Source organism: Leopardus geoffroyi, chromosome C1 (assembly GCF_018350155.1).
Source record: "Leopardus geoffroyi isolate Oge1 chromosome C1, O.geoffroyi_Oge1_pat1.0, whole genome shotgun sequence".
Lineage (NCBI taxonomy): Eukaryota > Metazoa > Chordata > Mammalia > Carnivora > Felidae > Leopardus > Leopardus geoffroyi.
Window position 1 is genome coordinate 22,051,818 of NC_059328.1, and position 26,371 is coordinate 22,078,188.

The 26,371-nt window shown below is 53.3% G+C and overlaps 1 protein-coding gene across 4 annotated transcripts in view; it reads left to right on the plus strand.

Annotated features, from left to right (window-relative positions):
• Positions 1–26,371, plus strand: part of PTPRU (protein tyrosine phosphatase receptor type U) — a 79,921-nt gene that overhangs the window by 3,045 nt on the left and 50,505 nt on the right. For all 4 annotated transcript variants that reach the window (XM_045476409.1, XM_045476408.1, XM_045476406.1 and 1 more), the window contains exons 2-7: positions 12,358–12,489; positions 15,233–15,504; positions 16,038–16,119; positions 16,224–16,339; positions 16,753–16,927; positions 17,526–17,819. In XM_045476409.1, coding sequence (XP_045332365.1) covers positions 12,358–12,489; positions 15,233–15,504; positions 16,038–16,119; positions 16,224–16,339; positions 16,753–16,927; positions 17,526–17,819 — 1,071 coding nt within the window. The remainder of the gene's footprint in view (positions 1–12,357; positions 12,490–15,232; positions 15,505–16,037; positions 16,120–16,223; positions 16,340–16,752; positions 16,928–17,525; positions 17,820–26,371) is intronic.

Consider the following 26,371-nt stretch of genomic DNA (forward strand, 5'->3'; position numbering starts at 1 on the left):
CAGCTTAGATATCATCTCCTCCCTGAAGCCTTCCTTGGTTACTCCCAGTTCTAGCCCGGGAAGGGAGAGTGGGGGTTGATTCGATTGTTTCAAAGCATTGTAATTATTGTAATTACAGTTTATTGGTCCTTTGTCTCTTACAGACTGTGAGCTCTGTGAGGACGGAGACTGGGTATTTAGTATTTAGAATCCTTAGTACCAGGTACAAGTCCTGGCCCACTGTTGCTGAATGAATAAATCTATGTTGTAAGAAAGAATGAGTGAGGTCCAGTGGGTCAAGTTCTGAGCTGGAGAAGCCAGACGGGGGCGCACTGACTCCATTGAAAGTAGAGATTAAAGAACTAGGTTTTCCCTCCAGGAATCTGGAAAATTCTGCCGGGGGATGGTGTTGTGTGTGAAAAGGCCACGTAGAGAGTCCTCTGGGAGCTATGAGTTGGGGAGGTTGAGGCCCTGGCAGAGACTGAAGGGAGTGGTCTCCTGCCTGCCAGCCCCTCCCCCCAGCTTCCAGCCCAGTCTCCAAACCCACCCTCCCCCCCAGCAGCTGGCTGGGCCTGTCTAGCCCCCAGGCTCAGCTTTTGTGCCGGAGGCCTCGGCAGGTGGTGAGAAGCTTGGGGTCCCAACCGTCAGTTTGAGCTGAGCGTCTCTGGAGGGAGGAGGGCAGGCCCCGCATCAGGAGGGGGAGACTCCCTCAGTTCTCTGTCCCAGATCTAGGAGTGGGCAGATGGGGTCACAGCCGGTGTCTTGGCTGTTGGTGAGCTCCAGAGAAGGGAGGAGGGCTTCTCCTGGTGGTAACCCCTGCAGGTGGGGTTGTGGGAGGCTGGCCCAGGTGTGTGCAGGTATGATCCTGGCATCTGGGCAGTCAGAGTGGGGTGAGGAGTGTGTGTGTGTGTGTGTGTGTGTGTGTGATTGTATAATTGTAGCCTGGGGCACAGAACATACGTGTGGCTTGTCAGGCTGTCTAGCCATCTGGTTACCCTGTGTGGCAGGATCTGACTTTGGAATAGGGAGGTGACCAGCTATTTGGATCCCTGGGGAGCCTGCTGCTAGGGGGTCTTGGTATCTAAGTGTCAGATTCCTGGAGTTTGGGTGCAGACCTCTTTGGGTGGGTGGTATCTCACTATCTAGGTGTGGGTATCCCAATACCAGCGTGTGGGAGGCTCAGAGTGTGCCAACCTAAGGATGTCCCAGTGTCTCTGCATCCAAAGGTGGGTATCTCCGGGTGTCTGGGAGTCCTCAGGTTAATGGGTGTTCAAGGAAGGGGGCACCTACCTCTGTGTTGGGGTTGGGGGCTGTCTCAGTACGTGGGCGTCTGAGTGTTGGGTTCCCGAGTATCTGGATGTCAACGTGTGGGGGTATCTGTGCCCAGGAACAGGGTACCCATGCATTGGAGTATCTAGGTGTTTGTGAGTCTGGGTGTGGGGTGCCCTGTCGTAGGCGTGTCTGTACGTTTAGGTGTGTCTGTCTCCAGGAAAGGGGTGTGCATGTGTTGGGTAGGGAGTGTCCCGGTGACTGTGTGCAGCTGTGATCAGGGACTGAGGCTTGCCTCCCCATCTCCCTTCAGACCCCAAGGCCAGGAGCCTCTGGAGAAGGCTCCGGTGGTTCTGCTTCTTCATCGTTAGTCAGTCTACAGCTGACTTTCCAGAGAGCTTCCTACGATAGAACTTCTGACAGTGGTGGAAGTGTTTTCTACCCGCACTTTCCAATACGGCGGCCACTTCTTGGCACGTGGTTATTAAAGTTAAAGTGGCTAAAATTCACGAAAATAGAAAACCAATCCCTCGGCCACACTTGGCAGATCTCACATTCTCAAGAATCTCGCGTTTTGCGTGGCCACTGGCTCGGTGGGAGCAGATAGTGAACATTTCTATCAGAGCAGAAAGTTCTATGGACAGTGCTGTCCTGGAGGTGTGAGGCCTGGCCACCTCAGGGAGTGGAATTGGTCTGGCCGGACCACCACTCAGCAGCCATTGCAGAAGGTTTTGTTGAATCTGTGTTTGCTTCCTCCCAGCCCATCATTTCGTGCTGGACTGTTGAAGTAGCCCCCTTCTTGGTCTCCATTCTGCCATCAAGTCCCCAGTGCTGCCGGTGCCTGTGACCTGAATGATCTCTAGCAGGCAGACATGGGATGCTGCCACTCCCTTGCCCCAAGCTGAAGGGTCTCCAGCCTTTGTCCAGGGGACAAAACCCAAATCTATATGATGCAGACCCTGCTTTCTGGAATAGCTTCGTGTTTATGCCTCTCCTCCGCTGACCACATTTCTCCTTGTCCCCTTACGATCCAGGATCACCAGGCCAGCGCTGATCCCAGAACCTGCCGGGCCCTTTCACAGCCCTCTGCCTTTGCACAAGCTGTGCCTCCTGCAGGAAATGCCCCCCGTGCCCTTCTCACCTCGTGGGGGCCTGCTGACTTGCTCAGCCTCAGAGCCCAGCTCTGTCACTCCCCCAGTGAAGCCTTCCCGGACCCTATCCCACTGCACAGTTTTTCAGATTTCTCCCTTAATGCACGTATGACCACACGCTGAGTTGTTCTCCATCTTCTTTGCCTACCAGGCCAGAAGCCCCCTGAGGGCTGGGCTGGGTCTTTGTCATTTTTTGTCCCCAGGACTTTGTATGTGGCTGGTGCCCACTCAGTGTTTGCACTGTGAAACCTTGGGTGTGCAGGGAAGGCTTGGAGCGGGTGGAGTGTGGAGCTGGGGCTCCTGAGGGCAGCCATGGATGGGGGCCAGTGTGCCCTCTTGGCTTGCCCCAGGCAGGGCGGCCACTGCCTGCAGAATGGCTGGGGGAGGACTCATGAGGTGGACAACCCAGAAGAGGCTGTTGCTGGCTGACTCCGGAAGTCTTGGGCACATTCCCAGGGTGCGGATCCCACAACCTAGTGGTGAATCGGAAGGGATGCAGAGAATGGGACTCAGAGGGTTCCTGAGACTGTGGAGTGGAGTATAGAAGCTGGGTGGAAGGACTGGGTTGGGGAAATTGGGGGAAGGGTGTGGTTGGGGATATCTGATGGCCAAGATCACAGTTGAGGGCAGAGTGACAGCTGGGACAATGGGGATGGAAGATGGCTATCTGCGAAGATGTATCTGGGGGCTGGGGACAGCTGGGGCTGAGGGAACAGGTGGTAGGGGGACAGCTGAGAGTTGGGGGACAGATGGAAGACGGAGAGAACAGGAGGGCATGGGACAGTTGGGGGATAAGAGGCGACCACTGCGAGGTGTCAGAAACCTGTGTAGGGGCACCTGGGTGGCTCAGTCGGTTAAGCATCTGACCCTTGATTTCGGCTCAGGTCATGATCTCATGGTTTGTGAGTTCGAGCCCTGTGTCAGGCTCTGTGCTGACAGTGAGGAGCCTGCTTGGGATTCTCTGTCTCCCTCTCTCTGTCTCTGATCCTCTTCCCTGCTCTCTCTCTCTCTCTCTCCCTCTCAAAAAAATAAAAAAATAAAACTTAGAAAAAAAAAAAAAGAAACCTGTGTGGACAAGGATAGGTGGGTCTTAGCTGAGCAGAGGTACGTGGCTCAGAATGCACGTACGTGTGTTTACGTGTACGTACGTGTCGTGCACGTGCATAAGTATATGTTTTACCTAGAGTGTGGTTAAGAGCACGGGTTCTGGGTTCTGATCCCAGCTCCCGCCGTCACTAACTGTGTAATACTTGGGCAAGTTGCTTGACCTTTCTGGGCGTTTAGTGAGATCGGGATAATTATAGAACACGCCGCATGGAGTTGCCATGAGGATCTATTTTATCGACGTAGGTATATAGTTAGAACAGGGCCTGTCACGTAGTAAGCACGGTGGAAGTGATAACGATTATTAAGCACGTGTGTGTGTGTGTGTGTGTGTGTGTGTGTGTGTGTGTGTGTGCAGGCATCCTGCGTGCTCAGAAAAGTTTGTTCCTGGCTTCTGATGAAGTCCAGAGGTATTGGCGGTAGGGGAGGGCGGGAGCGACCAGCCAGGGGGGTTAGATCTGGCTCCTCTCTGACATCCTCCCCGCTGTTCATCCCACTTTCGGATCATCCTGCACCAGAGCCCAGTCCAATAGGTCTCCCTCTCTGTCTCTGCCCTGCCCTGCCCCACACTGTCCTGCCCTGGGCTGGGGGCCAGGCGATATGCTTTAATTGCCCAAAGGCTTTTCAGCAGAATCTGAATTCATTGTTTGCCTGCCAGCAGGCTGGGGCCTGCTCAGATACAAATACCTGGACAATGTGCTCAGTTCTGGCTGCCTGTCCCATGGAGAGCGATGGTTTCATCCTGTGCCCTTGGAGAGTCACTGGGGTGGAAGATGTGGGCGTGGGGGGGGGGCAGGGTGGAGGGAAGCCCACAGGGCAGACGGGGCCTCAGCCCCCAAACCATGGTTGAGACAGCCCAGGCTGGCGGAGCTAGAGGCACAGGGTTTTCCAGGAGTCGGCGCGTCCATGTTCTCCAGGGCATCACGGCACACGCGACCTCTCTATAACACTTTGGTCGTGTGTCGCATCTTCGACTTACACTAACAACTGCACTGCATCGCGGCTCTGGATATGTGCCTTCCGGCCATGTGTGCCTACCGTGCCATTGCTGCCCGAACGCCGCCCCTCACGGCATCCCAGCCTCTCTTGGTGTTACCGCTGAGGAGTCTGCTGGCGGCCTTTCCCCCAGGTTTCTGTGGGCAGGCCCGGTTGAGCAACATCCTTGCCTCGGGCGTCCCCCCTGTGTGCAGGCCTCTGCCCCACCCCGCACACTGCTCGGGGAGTCTGGACTCACACTGCAGCTTGGAGCCGCTTTGTTGGGCTTTGGGACCGGCTTGGGTTTTTGCGGGTTAGCACCTTTGCCCAGGACCCCGCATACTGCACAGGGTTACTGCCCTGAGCCTCTGCCTGCACTGCAGGTGCTCGCCGTTAGGTCGTGTGAACTCTGCCGGATTTCAGGACCCCAGGATCCTTGCGTTGAGTTCACCGTTCCGCACGGCATCTTCACGGCACTCCGTTTTTGCGCCTCTTTCCACCCCTGCCCTTGAGTCTACCCCTAACCTGCTCCTCAGGACTACGTACAGCTTGTATTCCGGATTGGGCTTGCGTGCCCGGCAGTTCCTTCTGTGCCCCACCACACCCTCCGCGTCCCCGTGTCTCTGTACTGTTGTGCATGCTGACGCTGGACACATGCTTTCAGCGAGAAGTCATGGAGCACCAGCTATGTACCTGGCTATGTACGTGCTAGTGTCTGGAGAGGGAGAAGAACCAGTAAAGCTTTTTTTTAAGTTTTTTTTTAATGTTTATTTATTTTATTTTATTTAAAAAAATTGTTTACGGGTGCCTGGGTGGCTCAGTCTGTTAAGCGTCCGACTTCAGCTCAGGTCATGATCTCGCGGTCTGTGAGTTCGAGCCCCGCTTCGGGCTCTGGGCTGATGGCTCAGAGCCCGGAGCCTGCTTCCGATTCTGTGTCTCCCTCTCTCTCTGTCCCTTCCCCGTTCATGCTCTGTCTTTCTCTGTCTCAAAAATAAATAAAACGTTAAAAAAATAAATAAAAAATTATTTAATGCTTATTTATTATTATTGAGAGACAGAGCATGAGCAGGGGAGGGGCAGAGAGAGGAGGAGACACAGAATCGAAAGCAGGCTCCAGGCTCTGAGCTGTCGGCACAGAGCCCGACGCGGGGCTCGAACTCACGAACCGGGAGATCATGACCTGAGCTGACGTCGGACGCTTAACCGACTGAGCCATCCAGGTGCTCCAGTGTTTATTTATTTTTGAGAGAGAGAGACAGAGACAGGGTGCAAGCAGGGGAGGGGCAGAGAGAGAGGGAGACACAGAATCCGAAGCAGGCTCCAGGCTCCAAGCTGTGAGCACAGAGCCCGACGCGGGGCTTGAACTCATGGACCATGAGATCATGCCCTGAGCTGAAGTCGGACGCTTAACCGACCGAGCCACCCAGGCGCCCCCTGAACCAGTAAGGCTTGAACTCGGCACCTTGGCATTCCTCCGTGCCCCTGTCATGTAGCACTGAGCGCCAGCCCAGGGTACCCCTAGAGGTGCTGCGCTGGTGTGCCGGGCCTCCGTGCAGTCCTGGGTCATGCCCACAATGGGTTGTGGCACCTCTGTGCTGCATCGTGGCCCTGGCCAGCTCTGCCATGCTGTGCCGGGTCTCAGTACTGGGGTCTATGCTCACCGTGGGCTCTGCTCCCCCGTGTTGTGTAACTGTATTCTGCCTCTGTACAGTGTGGAGCTGCTGCATTGAGCTCTCAACACATCACACTGTGGCACTCCGTAGCCCTCTGTCTCCATGGACCTTTATAAAGTACAGATTTTTACACGGCACGGGTTTGTGCATGGCCCTCTGCCTCCCTGCTCTGCTGGACTGTGTTTTATGTGACACAGAGTGTCCGCACGGCAGGGGGTCCGTGTACTCTTTGCCCCCCATCCCCCTGCATAGCACAGCCCCTCATTCAGCCCTTGGCCTCTGTCTGGAGTTGGGCCAAGCCCTGTGCCTTCCCCTTAGAGCGCCAACATGGCAGCCTTACCGTTCTCCTCAGGATTTCTGGTGCATATTGGTCCGGGAGATGGGGAGTGCTTCTGGCCTAAGTTTCCCTGGTCTAGTTGGCTTCCTTCTATCCTCAGTGGAAGTGGAAGGATGTTGGCCTTGCTGGGGTATGTGTTGGCTCCTGTGGGGGGTGGGGTACCAGCTCAGTCTTTTCTCTCTTTGGTCCTGCCCAGGATGATCTTCCTAGTTCCAGCCATGCTGAATCCTGGGTGATTAGAAGGTAGTCACCCCCGCCCTTAATTAATTACTCATCAGTTATTCAGGGCTCTGGAGAACAGCTCCAGGGAACCCCGGGCTGAAGTCTGGGTGTGTTGATCTGGGCAGGTAAAGCAGTGAAATGGGCTGGACTGGGTCTCTGAGATGAAGTCATGGTCCTTGAGCCTGGGTGGGGTTGGTTGGGGTGAGACTAGTTGGGATCATGGGGTCAATAAGTCCAGCCACTGTTGGCCATCTGCTATACACAGGACTTCGGGGGGTGGGGTTCAAAGGTGTAAGAGACAGTCTCTGACCCTAGGGAAGGAGGAGGGGGGGTGGTTAGATGGGCCTGACATGGAGTTGTAGTTGGGGTGGAGAACATAGGACAGGGCCAGGTTGGGCAAGAATGTCCAGGGGTGAGGCCAGTGTCGGTCGCAGGGTTGGGTTAGGCTACCTGAAATAGAGATGTGGCTTCGGATGGTGAAATAGAACAGTGCTGTTATTGGGGTTGTATCTGGTTTCCCCAGGCCAGGGTTGGGGCTATGCCTGTGGTTGGGTATGATCCCAGCCCCTAAACTTCTAGTCTGTTGGGGGAGGTTCTGTTTCTCCTGGGGCCACCCTTGGGAACTGGATGCTCTATTGACAAATCAGAGAACAAAAATCTCATGGCAAACAAACTCTATTTACCTAGGGTCCTTCAGAAAATACTGTGGCTGGCAGCCACAGTTGGCACAGAGCACCATTCCCTGTCTGGTGGGGAGAAAAGTCTGGTGCTCACACATGCACACACACACGCACACATGTGCACAACTCCCCTCTACCCCACCACATATATTCACCTCCTCTGTAGGTCCATGCTTATCCCCGAGTGTGGTCGTATATCTCCGCACGCGAATGTACACCCACACCCCCACACCTTCACAGCATGCCGCCTGGGGGACCCACACTTGGGAGACTCATGCTTACCCTCACTCACATACCTCTGCCCCACAGTCTCTCTCTGCCCTCAAATTATTCTTGCTCATGGGCATACTCACACAAATGAGACCAGCATTCTAGAGGTCGATGTGGCCTTAGAAGTCACCTGGGTCCCCATTCTCATTTTGTAAGTGAGGAAGCCGAGGTTCAGAGGGGGCAAGTCACCTGCCACAGGTCACACAGGGAATTAGACGCTCAGCAGCTATTAGATCCAGGTCTCCTGCCTCCCAGCTGTGTGCTCACAAGTCGGTACCAGGCTGTCACTCTCACAGCCACACACACACACACACACACACACACACACACACACACGCACACACACACACACACGCGCGCGCGCGCGCACACACACGTCCGCATATGGAGACACATGCAAACGGAGACGTGGAGGCCCTCGTGCTGGGGAGACCCCCTTCCCACACCCTGACTTCCTGCAGAGGTTGTGTTGCCCCTTCCATCGCCCCATCCGTAGCCCAGCCGGATGTGGATAAGCCATCCTCCTGCCTTCCCAAATTGTGGCTGACGGTTGCTGAGGCAACCGCCTGCCAGATTGGGGAGATTAGCTGAGGAATGTAGCTGGGCCAGTTTGAGCTGAGGCTGGGGGAACCGGTGGGGGTCCTGGGTTGATTTAGCCCACCCTCTCTGGGAGGCCAGGGCAGAGATGGGTTCCCCCTTGTGGGGTCTGGTTTTCTCCCTACCCCAGCCTGGCTGAGACTGTGTCCCCGAGGCTTGCACTAGGCGTGGGGAGGGGGGAGTGTGGGGCTGTGTGTGTGTGTGTGTGTGTGTGTGTGTGTGTGTGTTGTGTATCTCTCTGGGTGTGACTAGAGTATGTGCTGTTTGCATCTAGTATGAGGACCTCAGTTCCTGACATCTGAGTGTGGCTTGTCCCTCCTGATTTTGTGGTGCCCTCTGGAGAACCCACCCACCCTCCTGGTTTAGAGGATTTGTCACTGTCTCATCTGAAGCCTGCTCAAACACCTATTCTGGCTTCCCAACTCCAACTTCTTGCCCAGACGCCTAAGGCCCTCCCTCCCTGATCTGGCCTCAGTCTTCCTTTTTCCAGCCTCCTTTCCCATCGCTTTGGCCAGTCTGCGCTCCCCTTTATGCTCTGGACTGTGTGTTTACTCCCTGCCCTCCTTTGCCTCAGAGGCCCTTCTACCCACCATCTCCTACTGGCCAGAATGACACCCATCTTTCCACGCTCTGCTCAGATGCACCCACCTCCAGAAAATCTTTCCCCTGGATCCCCTTCGTGGCCTTGGCCCTCCTCTGCTTTGTCTTATTCCGTCAGCCCCACTCAGACTGGGAGGTCCCTGAAGCCAGGGCAGGATCTTAATTATCCTTATGCCTCTACTAGTGTCAGGCTGAGACCTGCTTTATCCTGTCAGTGAGCAAATTTCCTGTGAATGGAACCGAATTAACACATGTGGCCAGCGGAATACCAGGGCCTTATTTTGTCTGGACCTAGTCTCCTTGAATAAGTAAATGGCTTAAATCCTAGCTTCTGGGACTTAGAATGTGGCCTTAGAATGGCCACCTCATCTCTCTGAGTCTCAGTTTCCATCTGTAAAGCAGGAATAATAATAGTACCTCCTTATGAATTCCTATGAAGTTTCACGGGTGTAGGTGGCCATGGCGGAACGTGGCAGTCCCCTCACGGTGGTGTTCATGTGTGTGTGCACGTCTGCGGCCACTGTCTGTGTTGATGGAGTCAAGAGGGATTCCCTGCTACCATTCTTGCTCTGAACTCAAAGTCTCCCCCCACCCCACCCCAGGCCAGTAGCCTCCAGCCGAAGTTGGATCTTTCTCTAGCAGCAGCTGGGACTTAGCTCTGGGGCCCTTGAACCATCCAGACTGGAGGTGATAGGTTTTTCCTTAGGACCTGGGAGGCCTGATTGTTCCCACCCCAGGGGGAGCCGGGGAGAATGTGAGGATGCGGCTCTCACTGAGGAGCCTGGACCCAGAGATGTTATCCTCTAAGTGCCATTGTTGGAATTGTCCTGGCCCCAGAGGCACCGCATGGGGGGGGGGTGGACCTGGACCAGGGACAGTGAGTCATTCTACCTAAGGGGACACTGTGGAGGGGGAAGGTCAGCTAGGGTGACCTCCCTGCCTGAGGCCAATTATAGGAGTCATTTGGCAGAGGTCAGGGGACACTCTGGCCGGCGTTAGCTGGTCTGGGGTCAGTCAGACAATCTGGTGGTCATTCTGGATAAAGTCAGATGGTCTGGATGGTGTTGGGGTCACTGTGGCTGAGGTCGTTCTGTCTGGGGGGGGGTCACTCACCTGGGTCAGTCTGGGAGTTACTCTGGCTAAGGTTACATGGTCTTGAGGGTCCATCTGACTAGGTTGGTCAGTCTGGGAGTCCTGACAGCTCATGTGGCCTGGCTTCGGATGGACCCGGGATGGGGGTGGGGGGGCGCCAAGGAGCTGGCACTCCCAGGCTTGCCTCAGGGTCATGGATGAGATATCCTTGGGCAGCTGCCTTATAAAGGAATAAGAAGGGCCTGAGCTCCATCCAGGCTCTAGATCCTGGGCTTCCCTTTCTGGCCATCCCTCTGCCTTAGGGAGGCCTTGGCTAAGAACCTCAGGAGCAGACTGTGGACTCAGCTCAGGCTGAATGAAGTCAGCTCTCCCCTCCTTCAGGAAGCCCTCTTTGACCAACCCTGCTGTCCATGGCCTCCCTCTGTGCTGTGCTGTGGGTCATTTTCTCGAGGGAGAGTTGAGGCCTTCTCAGCACAGATTGGGTTAAAACTTACCTCCCACGGGCCACAGGGCATGATGCTGACCAGAGCTTTTCGCACAAAGAGGCAAAGAGCATTTGGAAGGGTCCTGCCCTAGCTCTGGAGAGAGGCTTCTGTAATTTCATCCCATCCACTCAGTGCCAGCCTCATGCCCACCTCTCATTGTTTTACACTCCGATGGGGTGCAAGAAGAGGAACGGGAGACCCCCAACAAGGGCGAGCCCCCTTTGTGCCCAGCTCTGCCGGGCATGTTTCCAAATGCTACTGCACGTGATCCGTGCGCCAACCTAGAGAAGTCCCCTGCAGCAGGTGAAAGAGCAGAGCCCCCGAGAGTGGAGTCACTCCTGTGGGGCAGATGCCCGCCGTGCCTGGCACATGGCCCTCACCCCCTAGTTTCTCTTCCTTCCTCTTCTTGAGCCTGGGAAGAACCCGGCTGTGCTCCTTCTCATAGTAAAGGAAACGTGGGCTCTGGTATCTGACTGCCGCGGGTTCAAGTCCCGCTTCTGTCTGTTGCTCGTGTAGGCTCAAGTGGCACCCGTGAAGGGCCACCATTTCCTGAGCGCTTGCACGCGCTAGGCGTCGTGGTCAGTGGACTCCCGCACCGCATCCTCAACAACCGCACACGCAGATGAGGAAACTGAGGCTCAGAAAGAAGTGACTTGCCATGGTCGCACAGCTTGACAAATTACAGAGTCAAGATTCTAGCCCACATCTGTCTAATGGCAAAGCCCACCCACATAACCACCGTGTTATACTGTGGATGGAGCCCTTCATCCCCCGGGGCCTCGGTCACCTCATCCGTCAGGTGGGGAGAAGTACCAGCGGCTGGTACGTAACCCACACAGGGTCTGGCCTCACCACTTGCCCACGCATTTTCCTGGCTCCCCAATGCCTTGGGCGGCCTGTGACGGGGCCGCAAGCACCCAGCTTTGGGAGTGACTGCAGGAACCAGTTTGCTGTGAACTTCTCCAACTGGTGGTGTTCTCACATTTATTCGGTGCCCGGCTCAGGGCTCCGATGAGCTACTAAGATACGTGGACCTCATTACCAGGCAAAGGACTCACATCGGTTTCTACCCCGCCTTCTTCCCTCCTTCCTCTTCTCCTCGTGCAAACTGTAAATATTGGGTCCGAATCACGGGAACTTGCTTCTCTAGTCATGCACGTGCCCCGTCCACACATGACTGTGACTTCGCGTGTCCCAGGCCTGCAGGCAGAGACCGGAGCAGGGCGACTGGGCAATGACCGAATCCCCTAAACTCACCTGTCAAGCAGGAACAATAGGGGTCCCGGTCTCAGGAGGCGAGGCCTAAATGAGATGCCACCCTGAGAGCTGTTAGTGCCGTACCGGGCTTGCCTGAGATGATCCGTGGCCATTGTTATTTTTAAGGAGATACCGTCAGGGCGGGCTTAGTGCATTCATGAGCCCGCCAGTCCTGGGACCCACTGTCTGTCCTTTACGTGAAGATGGGGGGCGGGCAGGGAGTGGGACACTGAGTAGGAGTTAGGAGAGGAGATCTCCGTTCAGACCCCAGCTCTGTTACTACCTGGCTGTGTGGCCTTAAGGAAGGCCTTAGTTTCCTCATCTGTAAAATGGGGATAATTCTAGACCTGACCTCATGAGCTGTGAGGCTCTAATGTTGTAGTGATAATGTTAACTAGTTTTCCCTGAGGAGGATCTTTGGTGGGTGGTTGTACAGTGTGTGGTCCTGGGAGTGGGCAGTGTGGGGACGTCCCAGTATTGGGTGGTGACAGTGAAAAGAGGGAAAGGGTTGGAGGAGGGAGCAGTGAGGGGAGGCCTAGGAGAGGGAGGGGAGGAGGGTGGGCCTGGGTGGGCAGGGCAGCGAGGGGCACCTGGAGGGGAGCCCCAGGAGCCTTCCTGGCCAGCAGTGGTGCCCTAGCCAGGGCTAACGAGGCCCTGCCCTCACAGCCGGCTGCACCTTCGAAGAGGCGAGCGACCCAGCAGTGCCCTGTGAGTACAGCCAGGCCCAGTACGACGACTTCCAGTGGGACCAAGTGCAGATCCACCCTGGTACCCGGGCTCCTGCAGACCTGCCACACGGTGAGCCTACTCTCAACTCCCATTCCCCCTGGTCTCCTTCTAGTTCTAGCCACCCGCTGTGCGACCGTGGGCACATTCCTTAACCTCTCTGGGCCTCGTTTGCTTTTGCGTCTGTAAGGACATACGTGGGACCGTGCATGTGGTGCTCGGTGCATGCTGTCCAATTGTGTGTATCGGGTAGTTTTACCTGTAAAATGGGTGCAGGTTCAAGCAATCAAAGACCCTTATAGGTGCTAAGTTAAAACCCACTTCCCATTACTCCCCCTGCAGCTTGGCTCCCATCAGGTTGTCCTAAGTCTTCCACCTCCAGGGAGGCCCTCTCCTCCCTGGGAGCCTCTGAATCCTGGTCTCCCAAGACTTGAAGATGTTGATGCTGATGGAGCAGTAACACTGGGGGCTGGATGCTACAAGACCTTCCTTCCTCTGCCCCCTTCTTCCTGGAAGTCCCAGATCCTTCCCAGCTTCTACCTTTGCTCTGCCCCATTTCAGGATGAGGCATTTATGGTATCGTGGGCACTGGACTGGGGGGGTCAGGAGACTAATTACATGGATTGTAGTGCTGGCCTCCTACTCTGATGAGGGCCCCTGCTATCCTGGTTCCAGAATCATGAAGACTGGGCTTCAAATCCTGGCCTCATCACTTTACCAGCTGTATGACTTTGGGCGAGTCACTTAACGTCTCCGAGCTTCCGTCTTCTTAACTGTGAAGTGGAGAGCACAATAATCCATTTCACAGGGTTATTAGATAATGCCTACAAGGTATATAGCATGGGAGTGGCACGTAGGGGTTCAGTGAATGGTTAGTTGCTATTGTTGGAGGTATTTGAGGGGGCCCTCTGCACGGCGTCCAGAATTAACTGGGAATTCAGAACAGGATGAGAGGTGGAGGCCAGCCTATGAACTTTATTAGTGATAAAGGCTGGGTTAGAAGACATAGCATAGGGTGAGAACGAGATGGGCTTGCTGAGGGAACTCCAGAAGTAGACAGCCTAAGGACCCCCCTCCCCTTCGCCCTGTCATAGTAGCAGACCAGGCCCTTTGCTGCTCCACTCACAACATGGCTGCAATTGCACTGGCCCTCGAGAGTTCAGGTAGGTGCAGCAAAGGGTCTCAGTGGTGAGGCCAGGACTTGAAGCCACCAGAGAGGCCTTCCGCAACCTGGCATGGGCGGCCGTTCAGCCCCGTCTCCTCCTGCTCACCTTGCCCCCTGGAGGCCTCCCTGCCTCCCCTTTCTGTGCTCACACAGCACCCTCCCTGGGGCATTCCTCTCTCCTTTGCAGGAACGGCTCTCAGCTCTTGGTTTGACCTCTGTGCTAGTGGGTATCAGAGTCTGACCTGTGTGACTGTGATCTGTCAAGGTGCCCACCACGGCAGGGACCCAGTGCGGGCTCTGCCTCTCTCTCTCACACCCGTAGGGACATGCCCAGTGAGAAAGGGGAGAGAGACATTTAGCATTTCGCGTGGGCCTTGTGCTGGATCCTGAGGCCGCAGCGGTCCGCGAGAGGGCCACCGTCTCTGCCCTCTCGGGGCACACATTCTAGGGAAGGGAGTTGGGGGTGGAGGGAGAGGGAAGGAGGGAGATTCAGAGACAAGGGAAGGAAGAGCCACAGGAATGAAGGGAGGAAATGAAGAAGGAGAGGGATGCAGAGTGGGGAAAAACTAGGGAAGAAGAGAGGAGAGAGAGGGGCAGAGGAGTGGGCCAAGAGGCACTGTTGGGGGCCAGGATGTGCCCCTTTCTGGGTGCGGACGGGGACGTGGGAGTTCTGTTTACTATCCCACCGGGACTGATCCAGGAGCCGCCTTCACAGGCCCCTGGCTTGCAGAGATGAATGAGATCCCCTCCAGTGGAGTCCCTGGAGAGCCCTCCCAGAGCAGGGAGCCTCGTGGTTTGGGATCTGAATGAGCTTGTTTTGGCTGGCAGCCAAGCCCGGGAGGAGGCGGTGCTGGGTGGCTGTGGGCACCCCCTTGGCAGCTGCTGGGGCCTTCTCCCCACAAAAGGGAAGCCATAATCCCCTAGCTGGATCCCGAAGGAGTCCAGTCCCTCCCACCCTGCCAGGCCCCCTCCACCCCCTGCCAGTACACAGCCCAGCTCTGGGGAAGGAGATTGCTGCCTTTCTCCAGGTTGGAAGAGATTTGTATCCCAGGCGTTTAGACCCAGGGTGGGGGCTGGAAGGGAAGTTAGAGTCCTTTTATTCAATCTCTGTTCTACACACTCATTCAGCTTGGGTTCAGCCCTATGCTGGAGACACAGTGGAGCCTCCGAGGCATCACAGGCTGGTGGGGAGACAGACACTTTATTAATGATCCAAGGGCCAGGAGAGAAGCCTATAGAGGGACAGGGAGGGAAGACTTCAGAAAAGGTAGCCTTTGAAGGCCTGTCATGTGCCAGACTCTTGACTCCTAGATGAATGACCTAGTTAGTTAGTCCCTGCCTCCAAGGGCAGCTCAGCACATGGGGAAAGTTGTAGATCAGCATGAGCTTGGACTGTCATCGTAGGTGGTGAGGGACCATAAAGGGTTTGGAGAGAGTCAGTTTTGTGTGTTTTTTGCTCTCTCCTCTGGGAAACTGATGCAGGGAGGTGAAGGGACTCAGCGTCGCGAGTCAGAGCTGGGACCAGAACTCAAAACCCTTGATTCCTAGTGGGTCCAAATGCCTGAACTCCTTTGTTTCTGTCCCCCTCCTTTGCTCACCTGACCTTGGTCCTCCCCAAGCCTCCTCAGCTCCTGCCTCTTCCCTTTCTAGGCTCCTACTTGATGGTCAATGCTTCCCAGCATGCCCCAGGCCAACGGGCCCATGTCATCTTCCAGAGCCTGAGTGAGAATGATACCCACTGTGTGCAGTTCAGCTACTTTCTGTACAGCCGGGATGGGCACAGCCCGGGCACCTTGGGCATCTACGTGCGTGTCAATGGGGGTCCCCTGGGCAGTGCCGTCTGGAATATGACTGGATCGCATGGTCGTCAGTGGCACCAGGCTGAGCTGGCTGTCAGCACCTTCTGGCCCAACGAATATCAGGTAGGCTGGGTTTGGTCTGTGGTCAGCCTGTGCTTAGGGGAGCGGGTAGAGAGGTGTCAGCCCGAGGTCAGAGTAAGCAAGTGACCGAGGTTGGAATTAGTCTGTGTTCAGCATCAGGAGTCAATATGTGGTCAAGGTCAGGGGTCAGTCTGTGGTCAGCATCAGGCTATTCAGTGCTGCTATGGTTTGGGTTCAGCATCAGAGATCATTGTCAACAGAAATGGTCTGTGGCTGGGGTCAAGGGTGAGTTGGAACAGTGCTGACCTGGAAACCCTGTCTGCTGGGAAAAGTTTTCCTGCTTGAAGGTAACTGTCCAGAACCGGGAGAGAACCTCTGGCCTTGACCTTGTTAGCTCTGGCTGCTGACACACCTTCCCACAACTAGCTGGCTTGGTAGGGAAGGCCGTTGTGAGTTGGGCTGACCTCTGCTGGTTGAGGAGCATGGGACCGGAGCAGAGCTAAAAGGGGTCTCTTGTGGGCACCTCCCCAGGTAGGGCTGGAGGGATATGACAGGGAACCTCCCGCCTCCCCCAGGTGCTGTTTGAGGCCCTCATCTCCCCAGACCGCAGGGGCTACATGGGCCTAGATGACATCCTGCTTCTCAGCTACCCCTGCGGTGAGTCCCAGCCCACTGGGGTGCAGGGTGAGGGGTGCGGGTGGCCACGGCTCCTGACTGTGGCGGGCATCGGCCCAGCTCACACTGTGGCTCTATTCCCGCAGCGAAGGCCCCGCACTTCTCCCGACTGGGCGATGTGGAGGTCAACGCTGGCCAGAACGCCTCCTTCCAGTGCATGGCAGCCGGCAGAGCAGCAGAGGCAGAGCGCTTTCTCCTGCAGGTGAGGGGGTGCAGGGACCTTAGCCAGGGTGGGGGCAAACTTCTTCTGGGACCTGGGTCCCTTGCGGGGTGTGGAGTCGTTCCTTCCTTTTCCAGCACCCGTACTCATGCATCCCTGCTCTCACCTAGGCTCTGCTCTGCCCTCTTGGGTCCTCTTATACCCCCAGGATAGAGGGTGACTCCAGGATCCCCCAACCACTCTCCATCGGAGGTAGAGACCGTGTTCCCTTAATCAGCTTCTCATCCCGCGCCTTCCTGTGATGGAGCTGATTCCAGGAACCCCATAAGTCCCCTGTGTACTAGGGACGGCTAAATGGGGCCAGGACATGTACTACTCCCCTCGCCCGGGTCAGAGCGAGATTGGGACCGTCCTTCCCCAGCGCTCCTGACATTGTCGACCTTACCCCTGCGCAGCGGCAGAGCGGGGCGCTGGTGCCCGCGGCCAGCGTGCGGCACATCAGCCACCGGCGCTTCCTGGCGACCTTCCTGCTGGCCTCCGTGAGCCGCTCGGAGCAGGACCTGTATCGTTGCGTGTCCCAGGCCCCGCGCGGCGCGGGCGTCTCGAACTTCGCAGAGCTCATCGTCAAGGGTCAGCGCGTGCGGGCGCTCTCCCGGGGTGGGGTTGGGGGTGGGACCTGCACCATCTGAAGGGCGGGGCCAGGCGAGGGGGCGGGGTCTGGTATAGGGGCGTGGCCTGTAGAAAGGTGGGGCCGTCGGGGGAAGACTGGGAGCCGGGTCTGGGGGGGGGGGGGGGCAGGGGCAGTTTCTCTCCAGGGAGGAGGTCCGCTCCAGGGGGCGGGGTGTGACTGAGAAGCAGGCAGGCGGGGAGACCCAGGCCAGACGTGAGCCACGCGGGCGGGGTCAGGCTGTGGGGATCCGGGGTTGATCCGACTGGGGTGCGGTCAGCCCCTGAACGCTAGTCTTTGGGGATTCAGAGGGGAGTGAGGGACAGGGTGTAGGCTTAAGGATGAGGGCGGGGACAGCCTTTGGAGCGGACACCCCTTAAGGCCTGGGGATTTAGTGGGCACGAGGGAGCGAGGAAGTCTAGTCGAGGGTCTGGGCGTTTCATCAGGGCTCCTGGGAAGACAGGGAGGGTCACTGGGGACTTGGGTGTGCTGGGATCCCGAGTTGAGGGCAGGGTCTCACAGCGCATCGTTCGGCTCCACCCCTTCGTCACGTCCTCGCAGAGCCCCCCACCCCCATCGCGCCGCCGCAGCTGCTGCGCGCGGGTCCCACCTACCTCATCATCCAGCTCAACACCAACTCCATCATTGGCGACGGGCCGATCGTGCGCAAGGAGATTGAGTACCGCATGTCCCGCGGCCCATGGGCGGAGGTGCACGCCGTCAGCCTGCAGACCTACAAGCTGTGGCACCTTGACCCCGACACGGAGTACGAGATCAGTGTGCTGCTCACCCGCCCAGGTGATGGCGGCACCGGCCGCCCTGGGCCACCCCTCATCAGCCGCACCAAGTGCGCAGGTGGGTGCCTCCTGGCCCAACTCCCTCCTCCGGACACCCGGGTATGGGCTCAGGGCTACCGTGGGAGGGACCAAGGGGATACATTCTGAGAGGTAATATGGCCAGCACCTGTGCTTCTAAAACTTTCTAAAAGGTTATTTCCCCCTAGTCCTTGTTTTGGTAAAGATAATGATAGCTAAGAGTTTGTGCCTGACGCTATACGTATGTGTATGAACACACACACACACACACACACACACACACACACACACACACAGTCAGACGCACACACACGCACAGTGATTTAAAACTCACAACACTGATCTAGGTACTCTTGTCATACCCATTCTACAGATGAGGTGTCTGAAGTACAGAGATGTTAAGTGACTGGCTAGTGAGTGGCAGAGCTGGCATTGGGATCCCTGACTGGCTGGCTCCAGAATTTGTGTTCTTTTTAAAAAAAATTTTTTTTTTCAACGTTTATTTTTGGGACAGAGAGAGACAGAGCATGAACGGGGGAGGGGCAGAGAGAGAGGGAGACACAGAATCGGAAACAGGCTCCAGGCTCCGAGCCATCAGCCCAGAGCCCGACGCGGGGCTCGAACTCACGGACTGCGAGATCGTGACCTGGCTGAAGTCGGACGCTTAACCGACTGCGCCACCCAGGCGCCCCCAGAATTTGTGTTCTTAATTCCACATTATATCATCTAGATAAACAACTAAAAAAAAAAGAAGTGTGTTATTAAATTTCAGCTAGATTCTCTTGTGGGGGCATCTGAACCTGAGGTCTGCTCTTTCTCCTTAAAAAGGGTATAAGCAGCTGTTAGGAGCTGTGGCACTCATGCACCAGAGGACATTGTTTAATCTGAAGAGAAATTGAGAATAGAACAGGACAGATTGCAGTATATTTTAATTGGAAGTTTTATTGAGATAATTGTAGATTCATATGCAGCCGTAAGAAAAACTGCCAGCGTGCCTGGCTGGCTCAGTCGGTACATGATCTCCAGGTTGTGAGTTTGAGCCGCATATCGGGTATAGAGATTACTTAAAAAAAAAAAAAAAAGAAGAAGAAAAGAAAAGCTACAGAGATTCCCGATGCACTTTACCCTGTTTCCTGCAAAGGTAACATTTTGCAGACCTGTAGGATAATATCACAGTCAGGGTATTGACATTTATGTAATCCACAGATCTTACTCAGACTTGCCCAGTTTCCCTTGTCCCTGTTTGTGTGTGTGCATGTATTTAGTGCTATACAGTTTATCACATGTACAGGCTTGTGTGCTTATCACCACAGTCAAGATGTTGGATGGTTCAGTCAGTTTGTATGGCCCTTTTTATCTATACTCACCTGCCTCCCTTCCTCCAACCCCAGCCCCCGGAAAACACTAATCTGTCCACCATTTCTAAAATTTTGCCATTCCAGGAGCACCTGGATGGCTCAGTGGGTTAAGCGTCCAACTCTTGATTTCAGCTCAGGTCATGATCTCATGACTTGTGGGATCGAGTACCTCGTCCAGCGCTGTGTGGTGTGGGGCCTGCTTGGGATTCTCTCTCCCTCTCTTTCTGTCCCTCCCATGTTGGCATTCTCTGTCTCTCAAAATAAACTGAAAAAAAATTTGCCATTTCAAAAATGTTACATAAATCATGAAATCATATAGCATATAACCTTTTGAAATTGACTTTTAAAAATTTGGGAACAGGTTTATTGAGATTTAATTCACATCTCATAAATTCACTCATTAGAGTACACAGTCCAGTGGTTTATAGTATATTCAGAGGGGTGCATCCATCACCACAGTAAGTTTTCGAGCACTTTCATCACCCCAAAAGGAAACCTTGTACTCTTTTTTTCTGTTTATTTTGAAAGAGAGAGAGAGAGAGAGAGAGAGAGAATCCCAAGCAGGCTCCACAGTCAGTGCAGTGAGTTCATGACCTGAGCTGAAATCAAGAGTCGGACACTTAACAGACCGAGTCACTTGGGCACCCCAGAAACCTTGCACTCTTTAGTAGTCTATCCCTTCCCACATTTCCTTCTATCATCTCCAGCCCTAGGCACCCATTAAAACTGCTTTCTGTCTCTGTAGATTAGCCTCTTGGTGGACATTTCATATAAATGGGATCATACAATATCTAGTCTTTGTGACTTAGCATAATGTTTTCGAGGTTTATCCAGGTGGTAGCACATATTTACTTTATCCTTTTTTATTGCCAAACAATATTGCATTGTATGCAGCTGTCATTTTTACATTCCCGTCAGCAGTGTGTGAAGTTTCCAGTTTCTCTACGTTCCCACCAACCCTGGTTATTATCTGTCTTTTGATAATTACCCTCATAGTGGGTGTGAAATGGTATCTCAGTGGGGTTTTGATTGGAGTTTCACTGATGGTTAATGATATTGAGCAATTTTTCATGTGCTCATTGGACATTTGTATGTCTTCTCTGTAGAAATGTCCATTCAGATTTTTTACACATTTTTAAGTTGGGTTGTCTTTTTTAAAAAAAAAAATGTTTTTAATGTTTATTTTTGAGAGAGAGAAAGAGACAGAGTGCGAGCTGAGGAGAGGCAGAGAGAGAGAGAGAGAGGGAGCATAGAATCCGAAGCAGGCTCCAGGCTCTGAGCTGTCACCACAGAGCCTGATGCAGGGCTCAAACCCACAGACTGTGAGATCATGACCTGAGCTGTAATTGGGTGCTTAACTGACTGAGCCACCCAGGCACTCAAAGTTATTTGTCTTTGTATTACTGACTTGTAAGAATTCTTTATGTATTCTGGGTCCTGGACCCTTACAAATATTTTCTTTGATTCTATGGGTTGTTTTATAATTTTCTTAATGGTATCCTTTGGAGCACAACAGTTTTTCATTTTGGGGGAGTCCAGTTTATCTGTTTTTTCTTTTGTTGTTTGTGCATTTGATATCATATGAAGAAACCATTGCCTAATCCAAAGTCACAAAGATTTACCCCTATTTTTTCTAAGACTCTTATAGTTTGAATTCTTGCATTTAGGTCCATGATCCATTTTGAGTTTGTTTTTGCACATGGTGTGAGGTAGGGGACCAGCTTCATTCTTCTGCTTGTGGATGTCTGGTTGTCCCAGCACCATTTGTTGGAAAGAGTATTCTTTTCACATTGAATTGTCTTGGCAGTAAGAGTGGCTTATTTGGGGTGCCTGGGTGGCTAAGTCGGTTAAGCATCGGACTTGGGCTCAGGTCGTGATCTCCCAGTTTATGAGCTCGAGCCCGCGTCAGGCTCTGTGCTGACAGCTCAGAGCCTGGAGCCTGCTTCGGATTCTGTGTCTCCTTCTCTCTCTGCCCCTCCCCAACTTGTGCTCTGTCTCTTTATGTCTCTCAAAAAATAAATGTAAAAAAAAAAAAAAAAAAAGAGTGGCTATTTTGATCAGCATAATTCCCTGGAGACTCATCCAAGTTGTGTATATTGGTAGTTCATTCTTTTTTATTGCTGAGTAGTATTCCATGGTGTGGACACACTGCAGTTTATTTAACAGGTGAATGGTTATTCACCTGTTCAGGGACATCTGGACTAGTTCCTATTTTGGGCTGTTACAAGTAAAGCTGCTGTGAACATTTGTGTACAGAGTTTTGCACGAACACGAGTCTTCATTTTTTCTGGGATAAATGCCCACAGGTGCAACTGATGGGTCCCCATGATAATCGCATATTTCATTTTGATCAGAAACTGCCAGAATGGCTGTATTGTTTTACATTCTCACCAGCAATGTATGCGTGATCCAGTTTCCTGCACCCTTGCCAGCATTTGGGATTGTCATCATTTTTCTTAACCATTCTGAGGGATGTGTAGTGATCTCCCATCCTGGTCTTAAGTGGCGCTTCCTGAATGCCTAATGTTATTGAACATCTTTCCGTGTGCTATTTGCCGTCTGCGTATCCTCTTTGGCGAATTGCTCATGTCTTTGCCCATTTTGTAATTGGGTTATTCATTCATTCCTTTTGGGTTTTGAGAGTTCTTTACACATTGTAGATACTAGTCTTTGTCGGGTATATAGTGTATAAATATTTTCTCCCTGCTTTTAGCTTGCCTTTTCATACTCTTCACCTGGGCTTTTACAGAGCAACCATTTTTTTGGTAATGTTTATGTATCTATTAATTTTGAGAGAGAGAGAGAGAGAGAGAGAGCACACGCTCACGAGTGGGGGAGGGACAGAGAAAGAGGGAGAGAGAGTCTCAAGCAGGCTCCGAGCTGTCAGTAGAGCCCCACGTGGGGCTTGATCCCACGGCTGTGAGGTCACAACCTGAGGTGAAATCAAGAGTCGGACGCAGAACCGACGGAGCCACTCAGGCGCCCCACCCATTTTTAATTTCGATGAGGGCCAGTTTATCAAAACTGGTTCCTTCTGTGAGTTGTGCTTTTGGCGTCAAGGTTAAGACCTCCATGCCTCGCCTTCGATCTCAAGCATTTGCTCCGTTTTTTTTCCTAAAAGAGTTACAGTTTTACGTTTTACATTTGAGTCCGTGATCCACTTTGAGTTAATTTTTGGTTAAGAGACGAGGTCTTCATCTTTTGACAGCCTGTGTTCTTAAGTGTTTTTCAGAGCTGATCTGGGGAGCCACCTAAAAATCCAGTTGAGTGGCACATTTGAGGAAACTCTTGAGTGGTGCATCAGAGTGCAGAGTGTTCCTATGGGAATTGCTTTCTCACTGAGGGATCTAGGTCAGGTTACTTAACCTTAGAGCTTTCATGCCCTAATTTTACAGCATGAGAAGAATAAGAATCTTTACCACACAGGCGTCGGTGTTAGGGTTCATGCAACAAATGTTTATTGAGTGCCTGTTATGCGTCGGGCACTATGGTAGTTGCTAGGGATGTGGGACTATGACGGAGCCAAGCAAGGCTATTAGCATGTGAGTGCCTCCTTCGGGAACTCTGCATGGAACTCACATTGTGGCAGGAGACACAGTAAAACAGTAAAACAGGTGAGATTTATAGTTTGATGATGATAAGTGCCGTGAAGAATAAAGCAGGGTGGGGGGGGGTTGGGTGTGGGGGTAGGACGATTGTTATTTTAAAAAGGCTCAAGGGACCATTTTACTGAGAAGGTGACTTATGAGCAAGACCTGAGGGAGGCGAGCCACTGAGCCGCATAGAAGCTGGAGAAATTGCTGGAGGAAGGAGCAAGCCTGGCGGATGGAACAGCAGGGCTCAAGGACCTGGAGGCTGGGGGATGCTTGGCACACGGAGAAGCAGCAAGGAGACCAGTGCAACTGTGGCCTGGTGACTGAGGGAGGAGATGGCCCGAGAGGACGGCCAAGTCACTCTGGGGATGTGGGATGCAGAGTCATTTGACACTGAGTGAACTGGGCGCCACCATGGCAGGATTTGGAGAGCAGGGGTGACGTCACCTACTTTGTATAAAAGGATGACTTTGGCCCTTTTGTGAAGAGTAGATTCTAGGAGGGCAAGGCCCGGAGGGGAGACCAGTGAGGAGGCTGCTGTAACAGTGCAGCCGAGAGGTCGTGGCGGTGGTGGGAAGCGGTTAGCTCCAGGGTTTATTGTGAAGGTCGAGCTGACTGCGTTTGCTGATGGGCGGGCTATGCAATAAGAGAGAGGAGAAGAGAAGTCAAGGATGGCTCCAAGGTGTTTTGCTCGAGCAGCTGCAAGGATGGAGTTGTCATTTGCTGGAAACGAGCAGACTGCAGAGGGGCAGGTGTGATGGGGTGCCGTAGATCAAGAGTTCTGTGTTGGAAATGTTGACTTTGAGATGCCTATTAGACGTTCAAGCGGAGATATCCATCAGGCAGATGGATTTACGAGTGTGGAGTTCAGGGAAGAGGTTCAGGCTGCGGACATAAATTTGGAAGTCATCAGTGTAGACAGAGATGGTATTTAAAGCCAGGAGACTGGCTGGGATCTTTTACCCTGGTGGTTCTCAACCGGGGGTGATTTTGTCTCCCGGGAGACATTTGCAGTGTCTGGAGACATTGGTTATTACAGCCGGGGGTGGAGTGATAATGGCATCTGAAGGGTACGGGAAGCCAGGGGAACTGCTGAAGTCCTCCGGTGCACAAACAGCTCCCACAACAGAGAATTCTCTAGTCCCAAATGTCAGTGGTGCCAAGGTTGAGGACCCCTGATTCAGTGCTTAGATTTTAGGGAATCAGTGTAGATGGCAAAGAGAGGAGATGTGAGGCCTGCACCCTCGGGCCTCCCAGTGTTTTAGGTTAACTGCAAATAATCGCCTGTAAATGCACTAAATACGTGTCACGATGGCGTCTCATATGGTAAGTACTAGCAAATGACAGTTGTTACCATTACGGTGTTTTTAACTCTTCAAAGCCAGTTCTGGTCAGGTATTCAAAAGAAAAATCAGAGCCAGGGGATCCGCAGATGATCTCTGTTCTACTCCCCTTTAGCGTACGGGGGGTGGGGTACTGAAACCCAGAGAGGGGACTGGGGTCAGGACCCCGGGTTTCATGGCGAGAGTGGTAGCTAATTCCCATTTTGCAGATGAGTAAACTGAGATTTGGAGAGTTAGTCCCTTGCCCAGATCTACCCAGTGAGTCCATAGCAGAGTCAGAGCCAAAGTTAGAATATCCCGATTTCTAGGGAAGCGTTTGAAACAACAGCAGCAGCCACGGTGACAGCGATTGCTGTCGTGGGCCGAGTCCCCACATTGTGCCAGGCACTGCTGAACTTTTCACACAGGCTGGTGAGGCTGGAAGCTGGGGCAGGGGCCAGACACACAGAACCCAAGCAACTCATCCTGCCCGTCTTAACGACTTGCTTCCTTCATTGATGTTCGGCCCCACCCCCTACCCCCGACTCACCCCTCGTCCCACTTAGGCATCTTGACCAGCAATTGTTTTGCTGTTGGTCCGCTGTGTTATCCTCCCCACCCCATCTCCCTGAAACTCCCCTCCTACAATATGATTTAGTGTAAAAGCAATAATATAATGTCAGGAAGAGACATTTAACAAAAATCACTCTACACCTCACTATCCTAGCCCAGTTTTTCTGTCTTCTTCAAATCTCTGCCCATATGCCTACGGTACACAGTTTTACACCCCTGTCATTGGGATGTAGAAGGCATTCTGTATCCTGCTTCCTTCGCTTTGGGGTGTACCGTGTGTTGTGTTGTTTATAATTATGTTTATTGGCTTATAGAGGTCCATGGAGTGTCTCCATATTGCTGGACGATTTTGTTTCCGGATCCTGGTTATCATAAGTAATACTGCATTGAAAAACTTAGTGCTTATAGTGTTTCCCCCCGCCCCCCTGGGTAATTTCTGTAGGGTAAATAGTCAGGAGTGGCTTAAGAAAGGGCTTCGACGGATATTGCTTTAAAAACTGGTTGTACTAATTTCTATTTCTACCGTTACCTCATCTTAGCGCGCACGTGTTTATTAATTACGAGAGGCCGGGCGGTCTGGCTCACATCCTTGCCCGTGACTCTCCCACTTGCTCTTCAAAGAAGGCGTTACTATCTCCATTTTTCAGTCCAGGTTCAGAGGGAACAAAGCAACTTGCCTGAAGTCACAGAACCAATGAGAGGTGGAGATAGGATTTGCGCTTTGGAGCACCCGCCCTGCTCCAAAGCCCCTCCTGCGAGAAACAGTTGGAAGTTTCAGGGTTATTGCATCCTCATTCGCATTATTAAAATCAGCACTGTGTGTCGTGATTTAACAGGTATTCGCTGTGAGCCTCCTTATTTTCTTGTGCGTCTGACCTCCGATCTCTGAGTGGCCTGCAGTGTGGTGGAGTTTAGAGGGCTGGGGCTTTGAGGTCCCCAAGGGCTGTTTGCCAGCCTGTGCTGGCAGCTGAAGAGAGAATGTGTGGGTGCCAAATGGTTTTTTGGAAACAGCGACTCGTGAATTCACACCCCTCAATCAACATATCCGTCTGTAGTCAACAAACTATTTGAGCTCCTGGGTCCGCCCAGATTTGATCAGGGTGGGGTGAGAAGAGGAGAGTGAGCTTTCTTTTCGAAGACTCCCTCAATCCAGTGAGGTGGACGGGGTGGCGGGGGGGGGGGGGGGGGGGGGAGGGTTGGCTAACACAGCGTCTGGAGAGTGAGGCATGAGGGTGGAAGTTTCTTCCTCCAGGTGGGCGGTTAGTTATTTAGTGACCTACAAAGTGGTTTTTACAAAAACCTGAGTAGGTTGCCAGGATTTATCCACCTGGCTGGCTGGCTGGCTGGCTCTCTTTATCTAGCAAGCATGTGAGTAGGGGAGAGGGGTAGGTGGAGAGAGAGGGAATCGTAAGTGGGCTCCATGCTCAGTGCAGAGCCCAATGTGGGGCTTGATCCCATTGAGATCATGACTTGAGCCCAAATCGAGAGTCAGACACTCCATTGACGGAGCCACCCAGGCACCCTGGGTTGCCAATAGTTAAAAACCTGGAGATTTCACATAAAAATATGAAATTCTGGCTTCTCTTAAAAAAATGGGAGGATCTTGGGGCCCTTGGCTGGCTTAGTCGGTGGAGTGTGTGACTCTTGATCTCGGGGCTGTGGGTTTGAGCCCTACATGGAGTATATTTATTTAAAAATAGAATCTTTTTTTTTTTTTTTTTTAAAGGGGGGAGGATCTCGCCACCC